The 20842-nt window shown below is 49.0% G+C and overlaps 3 protein-coding genes across 3 annotated transcripts in view; 1 reads left to right on the top strand and 2 right to left on the bottom strand.

The window, feature by feature from the left end:
- The window catches only part of LOC119460139 (actin-interacting protein 1), a 45814-nt gene extending 45616 nt beyond the window's left edge, over positions 1-198 (bottom strand). The window contains exon 1 of the mRNA XM_037721399.2: positions 55-198. Within this exon, the coding sequence (XP_037577327.1) occupies positions 55-70 (16 nt within the window). The 5' untranslated portion in view covers positions 71-198. The remainder of the gene's footprint in view (positions 1-54) is intronic.
- Positions 199-622: 424 nt separating this feature from the next.
- LOC119460155 (endoribonuclease LACTB2) lies at positions 623-1720 on the bottom strand. Its single transcript, XM_037721400.2, has one exon. It carries the CDS (start codon positions 1600-1602, stop codon positions 766-768), a length of 837 nt encoding a protein of 278 aa, XP_037577328.1. The 5' UTR covers positions 1603-1720; the 3' UTR covers positions 623-765.
- A 51-nt stretch (positions 1721-1771) lies between these two features.
- The window catches only part of LOC119459379 (cyclin-J), a 33392-nt gene continuing 14321 nt past the window's right edge, over positions 1772-20842 (top strand). Inside the window, exons 1-3 of the mRNA XM_037721377.2 lie at positions 1772-1834; positions 1901-2055; positions 12650-12669. Of these exons, the coding sequence (XP_037577305.1) occupies positions 1772-1834; positions 1901-2055; positions 12650-12669 (238 nt within the window). The remainder of the gene's footprint in view (positions 1835-1900; positions 2056-12649; positions 12670-20842) is intronic.

Raw genomic sequence — 20842 nt, 5'->3', positions numbered from 1 at the left:
AGCAAGCAAGCGATTGAATTAAAAAGCCTTAATAAACATGCAAGTAAAACTTACTGTTTTTGTACGACATTCTTTCAACTCGGCGCACCGTGAATGCAACACCTCCCTGGCCGCTTTAGCGGAACCGGAAACGCAGCACCCCACCTATTCCCGCGTCGCTTGTGGGGGAGGTCTGGGAGGCGGCCTGCGAGGCGGTTTCGATTTCGCTGCCAGCCCGAGTCCGTTTCAGAGTGGCGCCAAAAATAGAGCCTACTCCGTCCCATAAATACAAAACTTAGCTGCTAGATGTCAAGGTGTCTTCTCTTACAGAGTCCTTGACACATGCGGCCACGTTTTTCTTTCTTTCTTTTGGCTTCGGCAGATAAGGAGCAGCGTTCTTTACTTGTTGCGTGCTTCAGCTGAGCCCCTGAATGCTTCGAAAATCATGCGCTGCATTTACAGGCAAACTGTGTAGACGGTATACTTCTTGTTTACTAATCAGTATACAAGCGCGTACATTAAACGAGCGCATGTTTCAGGTCGTGTTTAAAATAAGGGAGGAAATGGAGGTGCAGCAGCAACCAACACTTAGAAGAAAAAAATTTTAACGTCACGTACTACCAAGAAGCACGAAGACAATAAAGGCATGGAATACACGATTATCACAGCTCCGTCCTACTTTATTTTCATACAGAATTACAAAAATATTTTTATATAATGTAACCAAACATCGCTCGTAACACACAATATATTTGCACGTAGTGCTCCCTTCCATTACATTTTTAGTCACGCCCGTCGGTAAGCGCTGTCGGTGGCACTTTTCACAACTTTCCCGTCTTTAATTAACTTGTTCAGGTGGTGGTCCACGTTCCGTGCAGCAGCTGCATGAAGATGGGCAGGCGTCTCTCTGTAAATTTCTTTGACGATGTCCGCGGTTGATTTGTAGCCGGTGTCTGCTTTTGGCAGACAGTCGAGAATCTGTCTTTCCCTTTGAAGCCGGTGCTCGATGTATTCCTTTATCTTGGTCGCCGGGTCTGAAATCACAGGTCCGTGTCCCGGATAAATGACCGATGGCTTAATCGCTAGAATGGCGTTCAGCGAGCCCATGTATGAATGGAAGTCTTCGAACACCGCCGACCCTTCGCCTAATATGCAGTCTCCACTGAACACAGCGTTTTCTTCGTCCAGATACAGCACTATATGGTCCTGCGTGTGGCCTGGAGTGGCGATTACCTTGAGCGACGCTCCTTCAGTGTGGATCCAGTCTCCGTCATTTACGTACTGAAATGCATGTTCGGCCTTGTCATCACGAAAAGCATACTTCTTCACGGTGCACTCAGGCTGAACTTGTCGCCGTATTTCATCGACACCACCCACGTGATCCAAATGCCAGTGGCTTACGATAATCTGCTGCAGCGATATGCCCCGTTCTCGCAGAACGTCTTTGAGGGTCTCGATATACTCTGGGACATCGGGCTCTCCAGTATCGAGCAATATTCGCTCCTTTCCAGTCCCAATAATATACGTATTAGTTCCCTGCAGAGTCATCGGGCCTGGGTTACATCCTAAAACTCGGATGATGCGAGATGTCAACGTAGACACCTTTGGAATAAGCGTCGTCATACTGTCATATACCACCACACACACACTCAAACACTACAGCCAACTGCTGCACCAGCTGAACTACTAGGGTCGCGGAGTCGCTGCACCCAACGTTGGCCGCCCATAGCATGGGGAACGGGCTGCACCTGTAACAGTGTTGTGTGCACACGGCCGCGGCGCATCCGAGTGCATGCTAGATTTAGCTAAAGTGGCATGCTGGAGGCGCTGGCTGGACAAGGACATAGGAAAACTCGTATAACAAAGCAGAACTACGCTGCCATAAAACAAAAATAGTTCAGACAGTTCGCCATTGTTGTAGTTTGTGCCACACAAAAAATGTACGACGAACGACGACGAGGTTGTGGCCTCAGTCACGTTCATCGAGCGCACGTGCCTCGTTCTCGCGTGCCGTGGTTCCTTGGGCAGCACAGCTAGAACGTCGCCGGGAGGTGCAACACAGGCGCCTACGTCAAGGTAAGCAGAACGTTCTATTGCATTCAGCATAATTATTCTTGCAAACTCGCGATAGCAATTTTAAGACACATCAAGGCTACCCGGACGACGCCCAACGAAATTATTAGTGCTCTCACCGTCGTGCTCTCACACCACGCAGGGACTTAAGAGCACGCCGGGGCGGCAGCCGAACAAACTGATGCAGATACAGGCGGGTACCTGTTGTATAGAGTTTTCGGTTTAGAAACCCACATATTCCACACCCAAAGGGCGCTGCTTGTAGCTGCGCCCTACTACTGCGCCGTATCGTATACTATATATACGATACGGCGTGGCGGCATCCATGGCCGCCACGCTGATGCAATTGGCGACGAGGTCAATCGACATGCATCGCAGCCAAACGTAAGTCGTCGGCTGCGAGCTTACGTCTGCGGCAAGCCCTTTCGCCGTACTTCTGCCTGCAACCATTATTTCACGGATCCTCCGCCGTCTTTTTCGGCAAACTTGCCTTCTACAAGCCTTCTCCGGCGTCTCGCATTCGCCTCTTCCCCTGTTTCACGTCCTGCCCCGAAATGAACGTCGCTATACCCCCTCCTCCCTTTCTTCAGTGCCCCGGCATGCCAGTAATGCCCGGCATGCCCTGGCGTGATTGGCGTCGCGTCTTGCAGGTGTATATCGCCGCCGCCGCCAAGGACGCCATGCCGGCGCACAAGAAGAGAGAGAGAGAGAGAGAAATGAACTTTATTAAAGCACCGGCGGAGGTAGCAGGGTGCCACGCAGGGCCCTCTTGCTACCCGACTATATATGTGCAGTCATCAAGTTGCATCTCGACGCTTACGCCGGGGGACCCAACGTTCTCCACGAGGCTGTCGCCCCTGGGTCCCGTCGGGTGCGTCCCTGCGCGTTTGGCGAGCGAGAGCTGTCTCGATCCGCTGGACCACCTGTAGTTGTTGCTCTGAGTCCTGAGCCGTTACAGCGCTGGCAATGTCCGTTGGCAGTCTGCCTGGGTAGGCCGCTGCCTCTTCTGGATTCAGTTTACAATCCCACAACACGTGAGTTAGCGTGGCGGTCGCACTGTTACACACACTACACTTTGCGCTCTCGTAGACGTCGGGGCATATGAAGCGCGCGAGCGCAGGCGTGAGCACCGAGTTCGTTTGCAGCTGTCTGTAGAGTACCGCCTGTTATCTGGTGAGCTACGGGTGTGGGTCCGGCATGGAGCGACGTGCGCTCCGGTACCATTCCAGCACGTCCGCGTAGCTCGTTACCAGTTCGGCTTCTTCTTCGTCGTCTTCATCGTCGGTGGCTACTCCCTCCGCTAAGACGAGGGACGCTGGTGCCACCACGCGGCGAGTAAGACCTCGCGCAGCGGCGTTCGCCGTCTCATTGCGGTTTGGGGAGGTGCTCCCGAAGTAGCAGCCTTGATGCGCCGGGAACCATCGGAGACGAGTCCGCAGTCCGTCGGTGCACTGTCTGTCACTGCACTTCACAACGCGCACCGCACTGGCACACACATTATTTCTGCCGTAGTTCCGAACCGCTGTGCGCGAGTCGCTCAGGATCGTTGTACACTTGTTGTCGGCGAGGGCCAGCGCAATGGCGGCTTCTTCCGCCTGATGCGCTTGCTTCGCACGGACGCTGCAAGCACTGTAGATTTCGCCCGTTGTGGCGCGTATTGCTACGGCCACGTATGTGTCTTCTTTGGCTTTGTATTTAGCGGCGTCCACGTATAAGGCGCCGTTATCGTTGGCATGTGCTTCATTGAGGGCCTTGGCTCGTGCGTCTCGTCGGCCTTGGCTGTGCTCCGGGTGCATGTTCTTTGGTAGGGGCGCCACCACCAGTCAGCGGAGGGCCCTTTTCGGGAGGGCGTGATGTCTCTTCGCTTCGTTGTCAGTAGTGTTCGTGCCTTGGCCTAGTCTGGCCAGGATGCTTCGTCCCGTTCGTGTGGTTTGGAGTCTCTCGCGCTGAGATGTTCTTTGCGCTTCTGCGATTTCTTCGAGGGTGTTGTGCACCCCCAGCTCGAGCAGCTTGGCTGTGCTCGTGCAGTTGAATAAGCCGAGCGCAGCCTTGTATGTCCTTCTGATGGCCGCATTTATCCGGTCGCGCTCCTGTACTTTCCAGTAGTGGAACGCGCCTACGTAGGCAGCGTGGCTGATGGTGAAGTACTGCACCAGACGTAGTAGGCTGGCCTCCTTCATCCCTCTGTGCCGGGTCGCAACTCGCTTGATGAGTCGCGTGGCGATACCCATCTTAGTGATGATCTTGTCGACGGTGACGCCTTTGCTCCTACTGGCGCACAAGAAGGCGCTCTTGCTGAACGCCTTGGGAGTGGAGGGCGTTCGGATATACTTCGCTGCAGTTGAAGACCAAACGCAGACTGATCGCGCAAACAGCTCGCTTTTCCGTTCCTTCGCTTGCCTTCTCGTGATCGGTCAGAATTGTGATTGCGTCAGCAGTCGTCAGAGACAGTGGGGCGGTACCGCAGCTTTTTCACTTTGTGACGTAGCAGTCAAACCGAACGTGCGGAAAGCAAGCTGTTTGAGCGATCGCACCAGCCGACGCCGAGGCAGTCGACGTATTTGAGGAGGCGCTTGCGGTACTCGGCAGGTGTTTTGCGCCGGAAGAAGACGAAGTCATCAAACGACTTCAATTCAAAAGAAGGACGCAAGGTACTGAAGGATCTACTACGACATTTCTAAAAGACCTCTACCGGCTTGCAAGAGCGTGCGGGTTCGGGACAGCAGTGGACGCGATGTTCCGAGACCAAGTTCTCGGCGGACTACTGTCCAACCCGCTACGACGCAAATTCATCCGGATGGGCAACGAGTTCACCTTTCAAAAGACCGTGGAAATCGCAACAGAAGAAGAACGCACGGACAAGCTGATGCAAGAACACGGCGTTCTTCAAGTAGACGCGGTAGTATATCAGCAAGAACCGCAACAAGGTGGACGCGATGAGCGTCGCCTGCGACGTGACATGCAAGATGGCGGCCAACGCCGCGAGGTTTCCGGACCGAGCCGAGGAAACGCACACTTGAAGAGACAATCAAGGAGGAGATGACCAGAAATGAACAAACGTACACCTGTCTGGCGCCAACGCGCTACCCTATGACTTTTCAAGATTTGACCATCAACCCCGGACTGACGAAGTCATCGGATTCCAGTCTGTCACGTTCGAGCGTGCTCTGAACGCATCACTGTGGTGGCAGCAGGCCGATGTAACCCTATTCGAGTCGTTGTTGGAGGAGGGCTTTCGCACAGCCACGGTCACGTCACCGCCCGGTTTAGGAGAACAGCGCACCTTCAAGGTCTTGGGCGGCCTGATGTCCGGCCTCAGGTCGACCCCCGCCGTTGGTAGCGGCTGGAACACCATACTGGGCGAGACCTCAAGAGATACAGTGGCAATAAAGTATAACATAACATATAACATCGCCCATTAACCAAAAAAAAACAAACAATGAAGCACTTTTCACAAGGCATAATGGAAAAAAAAAAGCGTCGGCGTAATTACACAAAGCATGGTCGGCGTTTGTCTGAGAAGGAGTACACTGGAACGCGGGTAAGAATGCGGTGTCCTCAGCCTCAGTAGTCCGAGCAGTCTGTCTTGGCAGCGTTTAAGTTCCAGTCCGCATCAATGAAATGCGCTGTAGCGTTCAGCGTCCGTAGTCCGAAGCAATAGTAGGAAGGACACACCCGGGTATCAGCAGTAGCGTCGCATCCGAGTCATACCTGGAGTTCGTGGACGTATAGTGGACGCGTCGCAGCAGCAGCGTTCGAAGTAGGGTTAGCGCCCGGGTAGCGTCTGAGCCGTTATAAAGCCCGTTTCACATGGTGCGATTTTGTCTGCGAATTCGCAGCTGCGGGAAATAGGCCGCCGGACCCTTCGTGCGTGCGATTTTTTTATGTTCGGCGTGCTGAACTTCCCTGCGAAAACGCAGATGCGGTGGAAACAGACGACCAGTAGGAGGCGGCTCGCTTTGTTAATTTTTTTGTTTCATTAACTACGTTAATAAAACTTTTAGGAGTTTAATTATATAGTTTAGAAACATTTAGTCTTTATTTTAGCGAAAGAAGTTGATAAAACATACACCCAACAATATACGAGTTTGCAAACCCTGTGCTACGAGTATGCGAAAAACGCAGCTGCCGTGGATCCATGTGAAACGGGATTGCGAATTTCGCATTTGCGGAAATCGTAGCTGGGAAAAACGCACTACAAAATTGCACCATGTGAAACGGGCTTTAGACTCAAGACGCGGTCGCAGGAAGTAGGGACGCGTTGCCGTAGTAGCGTCTGAAGTGCGTAGTGAGGTCGTCGCAGTAGTATATAGAATTAAGGGGGCTCATCGTAGACATCATGGGCAGCCACTTGGACGCGTCGCAGCAGCAGCAGTAGAACAGGGATGCGTCTCAGTAGCAGCAACGTCCCTGGCGTCCATCGCAGAAGCATCATCCGAAGCAGCAGTGCCGTAGCAGTGATAAGGTTCGGAAGTAGTGCCCGCAGCAGTAGAAGTCCTTTTTGCAATTATATGGACACTCCAAAGCGGATTTCTGCCGTCGGCGTCGTCGTTGCCGTCGTCGTCGCCGTGAGGTTCCGTATGACGTCAACGGCGATGAAATCGTCGCCGCGGTCCGGACGCTGTATGTGCGAGTTAAAGGGCGCGAGGGACGCGCGCTTTCACTGGGAGCGAACGCACGCGGGAGAGCAAACGCGCGTTCTGCGCCGTGGTCCCTGAAGGGCTGCAGAATTAAGCGTCTCTTTCCTCCTTTACAATCACCATATATAGAGAGCAAACGCGACTTCTTCTATCGCGCGAAAGGCCGTGGTGGGACGGGAGGGAGGGAGGGGAGGCGACGTTTAGCTGCGGCACCAAATGCGTATTTATATAAAAACGTTGCGAGGTGAGAAGGTGGGTCAGATTTCCGACGCTGCTCGACGAGCGTCCCATTTTGATCTCGTCGAAAACCTCCGAGCCGCCCCCAGAGGCACCGGCAACAATCACCAACGCCGCGCGCGTTCGGTGCGAACGCCGGCAAAACACCGACGGCGTAGACAACAGTTCTGCGCGTTGCTGGTGCTGCTGCATGTTCAAGTTTATACAGCTGATAAAACCACTATCCTAACTCCGTATAGCTCTCTACTAATTTGCTATCGCAATTGATGCTTCGCCTTTCGGGTGAAACTGCGACATTTTTTCACTTCGTCGCCAATTGTTATGTCGTCGACGGCGGCCCGGGCGGCGGCGGAGGCGCCGCCGTAGAACAAGGGGGATTGCACGAGGGGTTCTTCGACTGTTCACTTGTCCTTCCTTCCATGTCGTCGGCCGCCGGTCTGCGGCGCTATCCCCCTTCTTCTACGGGCGGCGGCGGCGCTGCCGCCCGGGCCAACGTTACTAGACTAGCTAGTAACGTTGGTCCGGGCCGCCGTCCACGACATACACCATGCTTGTTAATTTAGTGAGTATGCCTATGTTTACGAGGTTATACGGCCAATAAAACTATCCTTAGTTCGTACAGCTGCCCACTAATTTGCTGCCGCAATTGATGCTTCGCCTTTCGGGCGACACTGCGACATTTTTTAAGCGAAGCTTCAATTTTCGGCGGTGGTGGTGGTGTGCAGTGGTGTGCAGTGGTGTCACGCTGAAAAGTGGGCCGATCCTGGCCGATAGTGCAGAGTAAGGTCCAAGCTCAATGGCACATACCAGGGACAAAAAAGAGAGAGGAGAGAAAGAGAGAGAGAAAGATAGATTAAGAGAAAGAGAGATAGGAAGAGAGAAAGAAAGAGAGATAGAGTGAGAGAGAGAGAAAGAAAATCACCAGCCCTTCCCCTTCGAGAAACTGGGATTAAGCAAAGGTATCGGTGCGTGTACTTGACCTACTCCTTTCCCTTCCCTTCCCTACTACTTTTCGTTCCCTTTCGTGGTACTTTTTGGTTCCTTTCTTCTACTTTTGTTTCCCTTTCGGGCAACTTTTCCTTCCGTTGCGTCGTACGTTTCCTTCCCTCGATGCATACATTTAATAAACGTTTGTTTTATTACCGTGACATGTCGTGAACCTTACGCTACCCTGACGAAGGTAAGATACACACACCCCAAGCTTCGCTTACCCCCATTTTCTCGACAGGGGAAGGGCTGGTGAATTTTTAAGAAGCTATACAAGGATAAAAGGAGTATCATACTGCCTATCTGCATTATCAACTCGGAAAGACAACTTCCAGGAAAGGCGGGGAGGTGGCTGGGTCAGTGGCATAACCAGGGGTGCGTGGCACACCAGACACGTGCCCCCCCCCCCCCCCCCCCTCTCGAAATGTGTTAGTGTGTGGCTTGCCCAAACATGTTTACTGACAGAGAAGGGAAAATCGGGAGAGGGCCCCTAGTCCGGGGCTCCAATGACCTCTTCGGCGATGGCCCGTGCCCGTCGGATCAGTGCCCGGCGGACATCGGAGGCGCTGTCGCGAAAGGCGCCTTCCGTGGTGCGGGAACTAGGTGGCAGAGGATCCTGGAGAGGGGATGCTGCAGAGGAGGAAAGGATATTTGATAGCTCGTTGCTCAGTTTCGCGCCGTTAGCGCCGTCCGCTGCGACAGAGGTGAGCGAGAGAGCACGCGACGGCGCGTTGCTGTTTCGCGCCGTTGGTACTGTACCGTTGGCGCAGACTGGGGCACCTCGATACCAAATCCGGCTCTCAGAATGGGGACACGGCACAGTTATATAGCACGGTCTCCGCCGGCGTCATATTGATTCTCACCTACGCCGCGCCGCCTTCGCGCGCTTACGCAAGCCGTCGTGATTTTGTCGATATCACACACATTTGCCCTCGAAAAGTGAGTCAGAAGTTGGAATTTGGTAAATGTTCTGTTTTGTAATATATTCGCGAGAAAGTTTTAAACACAAAATTAGTATTTTAAAAGAAAGGTTTATTCAGGAGTTCGTATATCTATTGGAACTCCAGAATCCGCTTCTTGTGCTGGAAACACTGTCCAAGTGAACAAATATGGCTACAGCATTCGGGTTGAGCCACCATAACGGCCGCCATCCTTCCTCCATGACGGCGGTTCTTTCGCTTGTACATGCGCTCACGTTTCTCGTTTGTGGCGTCGAATCGAGGTGGTTCGTCGAAGCCGAAAGGGTCCTTGCTGCCGATCGCCTTATTTAGATCGGTCTCAAGGATTTCAGCGACGAAACCGCGGAAATAGTTGCGCTGTGCCTGCAAACGTCCTGCCAGCCCAGCGAGTAGTCGCATCACATATTTTTAAAGACAAAGAGCCCTCAAGCGAGCCGGATGTTAAAGAAAGGGCGTTAAGCGAGCCGAGGTTAAAAAAAGTGTTCGTCTTGGTCCTGATCCGTCCTAGTCCGGGGTTCGAATTCCTGACTAGGACTAATTTTCTTCAACTACGAGGCTTTGTTTCTGAGAAACCCGTGTGGGTTTCCTTTGTAGCATCGTTACGGGTGGATTTCAATTTTTCCTTTCATAAAGCTTCCTCCGCCTTGCGGAATTCAGAATTGATTTGCCATATTCAGTGTCCTTGTGGTTCGAGTTGTCGATTAATTCACCCTCGCGCCTCAATGGTTAGCTCAGATGGTAGAGCGACCGCCCCGGAAAGGCGTTCTCGGACCAGGACGAATTTTTCTTTAACTACCAAGCTTTGTTTGAGAAACCCGTGTGGGTTTCCTATGTAGCTTCGTGCTAAATACGGGTGGATGTAAATTTTTCCTTTCAAGATGAAAGCATACATTGCTGTCTTTCCACCGCAATGGCACGCATACAAAAAAAAAAGTATATCGACATCAGTATTTTACATTTTCGGGCTAGTGCGCGGCGGCATCACGTCGATTTAAGAACTACGAGGCATTCAGTGCATGCCGTGATAGGAGACCCTCTTTCGCTTCAAGCCTGCACCTGGATCGGCTGTTTCGGTGCGGCCGCTAGGTAGCGAGCGTTTGCTTGGAGTCTCGAATAAATACACATGAACGGAGACAAGTTTCGCACCTCGGTAGCCATATGCATCAAGCCGCGTTTCCGGGCGCGCGCCGACGCGAAGCGGCGGTCGTTGCGGTGTTGCGGAGCGCAGAACCGGAGCGCAGTACAACCGACCGCGCCGCCAGAGAGAGAGGAAAAAAGAAAATAAATGGTGATACGCTGTCGTCATTCAATCTGGATTACGACGCCGTTGTCAGGTCATCGTCGTCATACCGTCGTCGTGATGACGTTGTGGTCGTTCCATCTTCGTCATTCCACCTTCGTAATCTGATTCTCGTCATATCGTCGTCGTTACAGCACCGTCATCATTTCAGACTCGTCATCCCATTGTCGTCTTACAACAGTGTATATGCTTGGAAAGCCAGCGAGCACATCGGAGAGGAACGTAGTAGATTAAACGAGAACGCTATAAAACATCCTTTACACTGAAATGTCATGGACGAGAAGGAATGTAAGCAGGTCCTGCAGACACCCAAGCGATCCGGCGGGCTCGAGATCGGGTCATAATGCGCATTGTGACGTGGGGCGCAGAGCATGCACATGCATATCGCACGTGCACGTAGGAAGGAAAAGTGGTTCGGTATGAAAAAAAATGAAAGGCTGGCGCTATCTTCTGCAGCCCTTGAGGGAGCACGGCTCAGCGCACATAGTTCACTGTGCAATATATCATCGCCGCACGCACTCGATCCTTCTCTCTCCTTTTCCCTCTCCGCCATTTCCCCTGCGCAGAGTAGCAGGCCAGAGACGAAGCTCCTCCGGCCGACCTCTCTGCTTTTCTCACATTAAATTGTTCTCTTTCTCTCGAGATCAGGCGCGAAAACGCCTAGCCAGCACCACAGCTATCGATGGAACAATTTGTTAAACACTCGTAACCGTCCTGTGAGTTGTTTGGGGCCAAGATCGTGAGGGAGGAATACTCAGTAAAGGGCCCACAGGTATACGCGCCCAGTCAGGCTGCATGTGGGCCTGCGTGCCGCGTCTTAATTCGAGACCTCTGTTCCAGTCACGTCTGGCTTGTGGTCGAAACATTTATGAAGTCACGTGTCGCTGCTACTTTGTGAAGCATGCAATTTAAGCTACCATCCAGGTTTCTGTATCGCGCGCTTTCGTATTGGGCGCGCAAACCGCGTTGTAATACTTTTTACACAAAAGCGGATATATCCGATTTAAATATTCTCTATGCCGCGTGATAAAATTCTGCGTTTCCCCTACTTAGCACTTAGTATACTACCTGCGCGGCAGCTATTTTGCATTAATTGCCCTACGCAACTGCTTTTACTTTAATTGAACGGCTGTGAAATCGTAGTGGCGCACCAAATCACGCATTCGTATGCACGAACTAAATCGAGTTTTCCCTAAACCGTGAACAGCCGTATACGAGAAGTATAGTAACGCAACAAATGCAAGTCAGTCGTGTGCGTGCCATGGCGACATGTCGAATAAATATTCTATGTTTATATGCCTTGAACACGAAAGCTTGGGAATCCTTCCGACGATGTTCAAGCTTTGTTGGTACAGCTTTTTATTGTGATAGCAATTATGTGGACACTCCAGGCGTATTTTGGTCGTCGTCGCCGTGATGTTTCGTATAAGTCCAAATGCGATAACATCATGGTCGCGCGCCGTAGGCTGTATGAACGAGTGAAAGCGTGAGGGTGAGCCGACGATGGTGGCTTGTTCTCGCGCGCGCAACCGTCGCGCGCGAGGCACCGGGGCGAGGGAGGGGGTTTTTTCCACCGGCGGCGGCTGTGTATGGCGCGGCCGCGCGGGCCATATCTTGAAAGCGATCTGCGATGGGGACAGAGTGCGCCGAGTGCTGACAGCTTCGTGTGGGTTGTGTTCTCGCCGATTAGTTCGCGTTGAAGCGAGAGGCAGCACGAAGGTCAGTTCGCTCGCTACTATTGCGGCGATTCCTCACTCTAGCGTTTTGACAGCGAGTGCCCGCGGTCATCGAGTGAGATGTGTTCATGTTTGCTTGTGCGCGCGTGACACCATGCTTGTTAATTTAGTTCGTAAGCGAAAGTTTACAAATTTATACAGCCGATAAAACTATCCTTACTTCGTGTAGCTGTCTAATAGTTTGCTACCTCAATCGATCAATAGCGCACCCAGGATCCCTGCCAGGGGGGGGGGGGGGGGGGTTGACAGTTTGCCAATACCATCTAAACAGCACTAATTTCGATTTCTTCACAGGAAATTGTCAAAAGAAATGCGCTTTTTGCGAGTGTGCAGACGATTGCGCGTCTTACATCTTAGTTGCAGTACTCAAATGCGTAAGGAAAGAAAAGGGGTTAAACAAAGGGGGGGGGGGGGGTTACAACCCCCGAATCACCCCCCGTCGGTGCGCCACTGCAATCGGTGCTCCGCCTTGCGGGCGAAACTGCGATTTTTTTTTTTTTTAGCAGGCAACAGAGTACACTTGCTCCTTTCGGTTGACAGATAATTGTTCATGGTCATCTCCCTTGACATGTGGCTCAATCTATATTACCTGCACATGCAGACTCGTGGTACATGTCGTTCTTACGATTCTTACCAGCAAGGTGGTCCTAAAATATATGTAGGAGATTTGTTCAATTCTATCGTCATTGCAGTGCAAACCAGTGACCACGGGATATGTGTCTCATTCATTTCTTGCAGACAGGCTCCTAACCGTGTCGGTAAGTATTGGCTCGTTTAAACGCACATATCTTGTGGCACTCAGTAACAGACACTTGCTGTACTATTCTGCTTTTCGAACAGTAAAAATCCCAATATAATACAAAATCTACACTAATCACCAATGTGAGTTTTGACCTTCACAGTAAAAATTATTGCACCCTGAGGGGTGCTGATTTGTCCCATGGCTAACATCCGAACATTTAACTGCGACGCCGTTTTCGGGTCACGACATTTGGTCTAGATCTATTCTCAGAATGTCATATAGAATGCATAGCAAAAGGAATGATAAAATTTGACCCACACAAACCCAAGTTATCAGAGAAAATTCAAAATACAAGCAAAATGAGTTACCCTCCACTTGAATTTTCAATCTCCCATGACGTCATATGGTGCTACCCAATAGCAGCAGTGTATTAGCGGAAGTCGCCGCGCCACGGTTTCCAAGCCTGCTCAGCCTGCTGATGGCGTTCTCATGGCCTCCGCGATCGGGCAGCATGCGAACCAATCTCGAAGGCCATGGCGTCGCTTTGCTGGTTACAACAGCCTCCGCGAGGCAGCCGTTGGCGCGTCAAAGTGCTGGACGATACCCGAAAATTACTAAGCGCACATCCACAGGGTTAGGCGAGGCTCCCGTTATGCTGATTAATGAAAAAAAAATTAAATTATGGGGTTTTACGTGCCAAAACCACGATCTGATTATGAGGCACGCCGTAGTGGGGGACTCCGGAAATTTGGACCAGCTGGGGTGGGGTTCTTTAACGTGCGCCTAAGTCTACACGGGTGTTTTCGCATTTCGCCCCCATCGAAATGCGGCCGCCGTGGCCGGGATTCGATCCCGCGACCTCGTGCTCAGCAGCCCAACACCATAGCCACTGAGCAACCACGGCGGATCGGCTGATTAATCTGTTGAAAGAATAGGGAAAAAAAAAAAAAAACTAAAATAGGCGAATACCAGACAGCTGGCGACAAAGTAGAATGAGTTTATCAAGGTAAGGGGGAAAAGAATTAACTCATATAGACCGTTACCCATTCCATCGGTAATATAGTTTTTTAGCTGCGCCAAATTTTAAAAATTGCCTGTGGCAGATAGCACAATTACTCGACGAGGCGGCCATTACTTCGTGAAATAAAAATGCTTAATTGAATAATTATTATAATTGTGCTCATTAAAAATTGAATTAATCATATTACTACATATATTTTTATGAACAAATTATAGCTGGTGAGTTCGCAAGGCAATACGTATTCACTTGGAACAAATGCTCTGGACTGCGCCAGTTTGGGATATTAATTTTCAAGGTGTCCGACGAAATGCATAGGTGTTCCAGTTACGTTTGTGCTTCAATGCTTAAAACAGCGTTTCCTTTAAAAAAGTTGAAAATTACTACCTTGAAAATTAATATCTCAAAACTGGTGCAGCCCAGACAATTCGTTCCAAGTGGATACGCCTTGCGAACTGACTAGCTACAATTCATAGATTAAAATAGGTGCCGTAAAATAAATAATGAAATATTTAATTTGCGTAATTATGTTAATCATGTTAAGAATTTTTATTTCTCGTAGAAGAAATGGCCGCCTCATCGAGAAATTTAGATCAAGCGTTAGAATTTTGCTATCGGCCACAGGGAATTTAAAGAACTTTTGTGCAGCTAAAAGTTCTTTAACACAGGTTAGTAATGCAATTAAGCGCGTGCACAGGTTAGCAATGCAGGCGACTAAATTAAAACTGCAAGCATGGGCAGAACATAGTGGCATATTGGGAGAACTTCAGAATGGCTTCAGAATCTGTAGACGCCTGGATGATAACTTATTTGTTCTTACTGAGTGTATTGAAATATCCAGAGAAGAAAGGATCCCATTATACGTGGCTTTTTTAGACAGTATACTGGAGCGTAACGTGGACCACAACATTTTGTGAGATATATTCTGGAAGGGAAAAGCTTAGGCAACGATTGTATACAGCTGTTTCAGCCGGGCCTAATGTGTCCACTGAATCCAAAAATGTGGGGCGATCCTGGCAGCAGTGCAGAAAGGGTCCAAGCGCAATGGCATATACACCTGTGAACTAGCGTAGCTGAGCCTGGATAAGTCTAGCTAAGAATGGTGGAGACTACTTAAACTTAGTCAGTCTATGATAGACAATTGATAGCCAATCAATAGCTAGTCGATAATCGATCAATAATCAATAAATTCCGGGAAATGCTGGGGGTGACTTGGTAGTACTTATCCTAGCCCAAATATGTGGCCAATACCTTACGATAGCCAATCGATAGCCAATCAATAGCTAATCAATAATCGATCAATAATCAATAAATTCTGAAAGATGCTGGGGATGAATTGGCAGTGCTTAGCCTAGCCCAAAAGCCAGGACTAGCTAGGTGCCCATCAGCTCCGGTCTCTTTAGCATTGCGCCGCCAGTGCAAGCTACGCTAATTTTTTTCTTTTCCACAAAAACGAACATTGTTTCCGCGTAAGGAAAAATAAATTATACAAAGAACCGCTCCTCAAACCATTTCCATGTTACCGCTTTTGCGATTGCACTATACCAGTGTCGATACTATTGCATTATTTTAGCGCTAAGGCCAGTTACTTCTGTGCGTCAATGCATAAAACAGAGTTTTCCTCAACAAGTTAACTGGAACGCCCCATGCATTTCGTCGGACACTTTGAAAATGAATATCTCGAAACTGGTTCAGTCCTGAGAATTCGTTCCAAGTGGATACGTCTTGCGAACTCCGCGGCTATAATTCGTAGATTGAAAGATGTGCCGTAAAATAATTATATAAAAAGTTAATTAGCGTAATTATGTTAATATTCAATTAGGCGTTTTGACCATCCATTAGGCCACCATGTCAGAATGAGCTTGGAACTACATAAAACAATTAGCCTCCTTAGAGCGTCGTCGCAATAATCCAAACACAAGAAATCCTGAGATATGGTCAATTCCATACTTCAGAACACTCCATAAGTATCAGTCGTTAATACGCCAACCTACCATTCACGTTAAACAAATACAAAAATGTCGATAATTTCAGGAAGAAAGAACTCCGCTCATACTTTGGTCGCTTGCAATGTATCTGATGTTATTATTATTCTGCCTTCGTGCATGGTTCTGAGTATATAATGTACATCCTGTTTCGTTTTCTTAGCAAATGTTAATCTTGTAAAATTCAGTCTCATGTTATGTGGCATAGTTGGTGTTGCGTTGTTTTGTGTAGTTAGTATTGCTATTGTATATTGTATATATAGACTGATGATGATGATGATGATGATGATCGCTATTGTAGTGTTTAAAATGCATTCTGTTAAAACTTTTTTCCAATTCTGTTAACCCGCCGTGACGGAAATATTCTTTGTCCTTCCGTTCATAGCTATTTCGTCCATGAGGAATTACAGCGATGGCTGGAAATATATGTGAATTATTGTACATGTGCGCACACTGTTTGCTATCTCGAAACTGGTTTAGTCCTGAGAATTCATTTCAAGTGGATACGCCTTGCGAACTCAGCGGCTATAATTAGTGTATTGAAAGATGTGCTGTAAAATAATTAATTAAAAAGGTAATTAACGTAATTATGTTAATTCTTCAATTAGGCGTTTTGATTTCTCGTAGAAGTAATGGCCGCCTCATCGAGTAGTTTAGATCAAGGATTATAATTGTGCTATCTGTCACAGGCAATTTTTTAAAATTTGGTTCGGCTAAAATGAAACACCCTGTATATTTGCATGCTAAATGACATCATAGAACCATATCGTACAAATCAAGGTAAGTGCATGCGCACCAGCGGAAAAATAGCAGCACAGGCAATGGGCCGGATTACTTATGTTCCCGTGGGAGAAACAAATATTTCGGCCTTTTATTGCTTATATACTGCAGCTGATTAAACCTCGAGAAGGTGAGGTTGACAGATACGGTACAATCCGTAAGTAAAAAAGAATTTTTTGCTTACAGGCCGGGCCTGGTCATGCACACGTGGGCCCTAGCTAAGTAATGAACGCCCGGGCCCGGGCTCAGTAACACGGGCCCGGGCCGGGCCCGGGCTGGTTTCGGTCATGTATGCCCGGGCCCGGGCCGGGCTCGGCCTTTGTATTAAGGGTCCGGGCTTGGCTCGGGCCTTGTGAAGCGGGGCCGGGCTCGGGCCGAAAAATCAGGCCAGTGCAGTGCTCTAGCGCACGCTACTTACACGCTTTTCGTGGCCTGAAAGCACTGCAGCGCAAAAAAAAAAAGTCAGTTTTGCAAGAAAGGCAAAGCATTGATTGTGACATCAAATTATTAAACAGCTATACGAAGTAAGGTTGGTCGTTTTATCAGCTGCATAAACTGCTGTAAGTGACCGCCAACTAACTAAATTAACAAGCACGTCACGCACGCACAGGCAAACACGAACACATCTCAGTCGATGACCGAGGACACTCGCTGTCAGAACGCTGGCGTGAAGAAGAGCGGCTGCAGCGGCGAGCGAGTTCCTTTTCGCGCTGTCTCTCACTTCAACGAGAACTAAGCGCGGCCGCGCTCAACCGCCGCAGCTGCAGTAGATTAGATGCGCACTAATCTGCCCCCTACTCTATATAGCACCCGCACATGTCCCAGCTTCTCCCCCCTCCCCTAACCCTCTCGCGCGTGAGAAGACCTCCCCGTCTTCATCCCTTGCGATCGTGAGAAGACACCACCGCATCAAGGCCCCTTCCTTTTCGGCTCACCCTCGCAAGCTTTCACTCGCACCTACAGCATATACGGCGCGCGGCCGCGAATCGCACTTGGACTTAATACGGAAAATCACGGCAACGCCGACGGGGGAAATTCGCCTGGAGTGTCTATATTATGAAATAACTGTACAGCGCCGATGAATAAGGACAGACGAAAAGAACAGACAGGACGAGCGCTGGCTTCGAATTAAAATTTATTATGAAACAAGCGAAAAAAGGAAAACCACCGCTAGTTTAGCCGACATCTGCGCACACTAGCTTGCACAGACATTCGAGATTCATCGGGGTATGTTGACAAATTTATGCAGCAGGTTATATTCACTATCTAGCAGGCCCAGCGACGACTGCTGACATACGTGTCGCCTTTATTGCGATAGCAATTATACGGGCACTCCAGGTATATTTCTGCCATCGTCGTCGGCGTCGCCGTGATGTTCTGTATAAAGTCCAAGGGCGTACGAGGGTGAGCCGACGATGGCGGCTCAATCTCAATTGCGCACGCAAGGGAGGAAGGGAGCGGGCCGTTTTCCGCCACGCGCAAGGAACCGGGGGGAGGGGAGGGAGGGGGGTTCTACTCCGGCGGCTGCTGCGTATGGCGTGGCCGCGCGGGCCCTATCTTAAAAGCGATCTGCGATGGCGACAGAGTGCGACGAGTGCCGATGGCTTCGTGCGCGCTGTGTTTTCGCTGCTTAGTTCACGTTGAAGCGAGAGACAGCACGAAGGTCAATTCACTCGCTGCTGCTGCCGCGCTTCCTCACTCTAGCGTTTTGACAGCGAGTTTCCGCAGTCATCGAGTGAGATGTGTTTATGTTTGCTTGTGTGCGCGTAACATCATGCTTGTAAATTTAGTTAGTAAGCGAACATTCACAAGTTTATACGGCCGATAAAACTACTATCCTTACTTCGTATAGCTGTCTACTAATTTGCTATCGCAATCGATGCTTCGCCTTTCAGGCAAAACTGCCACTGGTTGAAGGAAAAAGATGCATCCCAAAGGGTGTTTTTAGAGTGTACGAAACATTACTAGGGTATTTATCATGTCGAAACCGCTTAACAATGGTGGCTAGCCACCATAGCTTAACACTACCGTCTCAGTATGGCGTACGTGCACAAAGTTGGCAGGTTGCCGGGTCGGGGTAATGGCATACGGTTCTTCTGTGCTAAAGACAGAGTACAGACGCTTTTCTCCTGAAGTCGCTATGCCAAAGACAGTGCACAGACATTCGTCTCCTGAAGTCGAGATGCACACAGACAATTTAAATTTTTTTTGCACTTATGAATTCATCCACAAACTCAAGAAAACCAACTAGTAGTGCTGTGTATCTTTCCAGCTGGTGCAGAAGAAATGCAGAAGAAATGCGCTACTTGGCAGTATGAGTAGTGTACAGATAGCTTGTTTCGAATTAGTAACATCATTCGAAATGTTAACTTGTTGAAGTAACCAGTCTCACTCAAGTAACCTGTCTTGGCATTTCCAGGCGGCCTCCCTACCAAGGGCTCACTGGGCTCACCATAGCCCACTGCTGTTTAGCTTCAGTGATCCGATAAGAAATGGCTCACAGACAGCTCACATGCTCGAACATAGCAGGGCACATATATGTGTTGGCAATCTTGGAGGTCATAATCTCTGAGGGCAGCACAGAGAAGGGCCGCTATCATGTACGCATTCGAAAAGCCGACGTTCGGTTTCGCCTCATCCGATTGGCCTAGATTGGCCTAGGCCGCGGCCTGGACAATCGGGTGAGACGAAACCAAACGTCGGCTTTTCGAACGCGTACAAGATAGTGGCCAAGGTGCCATAATTCCACAGAAAGTATCGACACAGCCGCATAAGAGATCTAGCAGCAGTGTGTTAATGTGCAAGAAAATGGCGCCACAACGGCCCAGACAGACTCTTCTTGCATATATAAATGTGCAGTGAAATTTTTTTTCCATTACGATAGTATTTATCAATAACAAATCGTAAGTCAACAGTAGGAGTGATTTCATATCTTCAAAGTGGTAGTACAAAGTACCAATCCTTTCCAATGTTTACATTATTTTCTTGCTTATCAAAGCCCTGTAATCGATGAAAGTGACACTCGGGACATGAACTTGGAACCATTGACAGATCCAGAGGGGGTATACTGGCTGCCCCCCCCCCCCCCCCCCTGATACATTTTGTTTCTGACACGAGTTGATCTTGGTATATATGGTGAGCAGAAAATTCATGCGCTGACAAAACTGAATGTGCAGTCAATCCCCCCCTTCTCTTTATGCTACCCTGGATCCACTCCCGCATGCAGCACCATTGATCTATCACTTCAGTTTGACTTGCATGTGGGCCTCACTGTTTTTCTGTCTTCAGGACATGCTGAGTCGCCTAATGGAGACTAATATTTCTGTCTAGTCAGCACAGAGGCAACACACTTCAATGGTGGGCTTGTCTGATAATCTAGTGATGGTAATTTCTCAGTCAGTTTCATATAGAAATATCTATATATCATGACCTGTAATGAATGTACAACTTTACAGTGTAATCACCAACTCCCAAGCTATTACAAAATTGAGACAAAAACCAAGCAGCTTCTTTATAACCAGCGTACTTTATAATTTACACTATCTTACCGTTCGAAAGAATAAAGCACTATTAATAAACTCGCAATGCAGTTACAGCGTGAAAGGATCATTGTGTACCAAAAATCAATAAAATTTGGTTGATAGATTTTTCTTTGGCTTTCATGGATTAAAAGCCTTAACAGGCAGTAGATGTTGATTACAGTGTACTAAGCTTATTTTTTGAGCCAATTTTGCCACAACACAATTGCTATGCAAATCTCAAAATTAACTTCCTTGGAATACAATACACGAGGTATATTATATAGTTTAGGAAAGGGATAGGTTTGCATTTATCTGCTTTGTCATAAACCACAGTGTATATAAGATGGTTTCGGACAAACTGGGCAAATACTATTCCACATAAGCTATTGGACAAAGCCTACCAGTAAGGTCATCGTTGCATGAAATCTGGGCATGAACAAGCAAATTGTATAGATGGGAGAAGCATGTGTCTTTCTCCGCTAGCTATGCCTAGCTATTCACAGAATGCACGGAAAGTCTGTGTGGACTGCAGATTCCACGATGCCAAAAAAATCTAACAATTTAACCGATGCAAAAGACTTTACTCTGTTCATTTTCACTAGGGATGGGCGAATATTCGATCGAATAATTCTATATTCGTTATTCGCTTCGATTCGAATTCAGGTATTCGATATTTTAGAATTATTCGGCGCTCCCGAATAGGCAGCCAGAAGCCACGGACGGCCGGTACACATCTCGGAGGCTATGTTTCACGTCATGACTGCCATACATCAACTATAAATCTCGAAGGCTATACATTTTTGCATTAAAGAGCCGGAAATGTGCGACGCAAAAGAGCAGAAACGGCGCTAGCGTACAACCGAAACGAAGCGGCGGAGTCCGCAT

The sequence above is a fragment of the Dermacentor silvarum genome, chromosome 1 (genome assembly GCF_013339745.2).
Source record: "Dermacentor silvarum isolate Dsil-2018 chromosome 1, BIME_Dsil_1.4, whole genome shotgun sequence".
Lineage (NCBI taxonomy): Eukaryota > Metazoa > Arthropoda > Arachnida > Ixodida > Ixodidae > Dermacentor > Dermacentor silvarum.
The sequence above is the reverse complement of the archived record's forward strand: the minus strand, read 5'-3'. Positions and strand labels throughout refer to the sequence as shown.

Bases quoted from the DNA above. Each gene is read 5' to 3' on its own strand.
- LOC119460155 (XM_037721400.2), bottom strand. From the start codon at position 1,602: ATGACGACGCTTATTCCAAAGGTGTCTACGTTGACATCTCGCATCATC.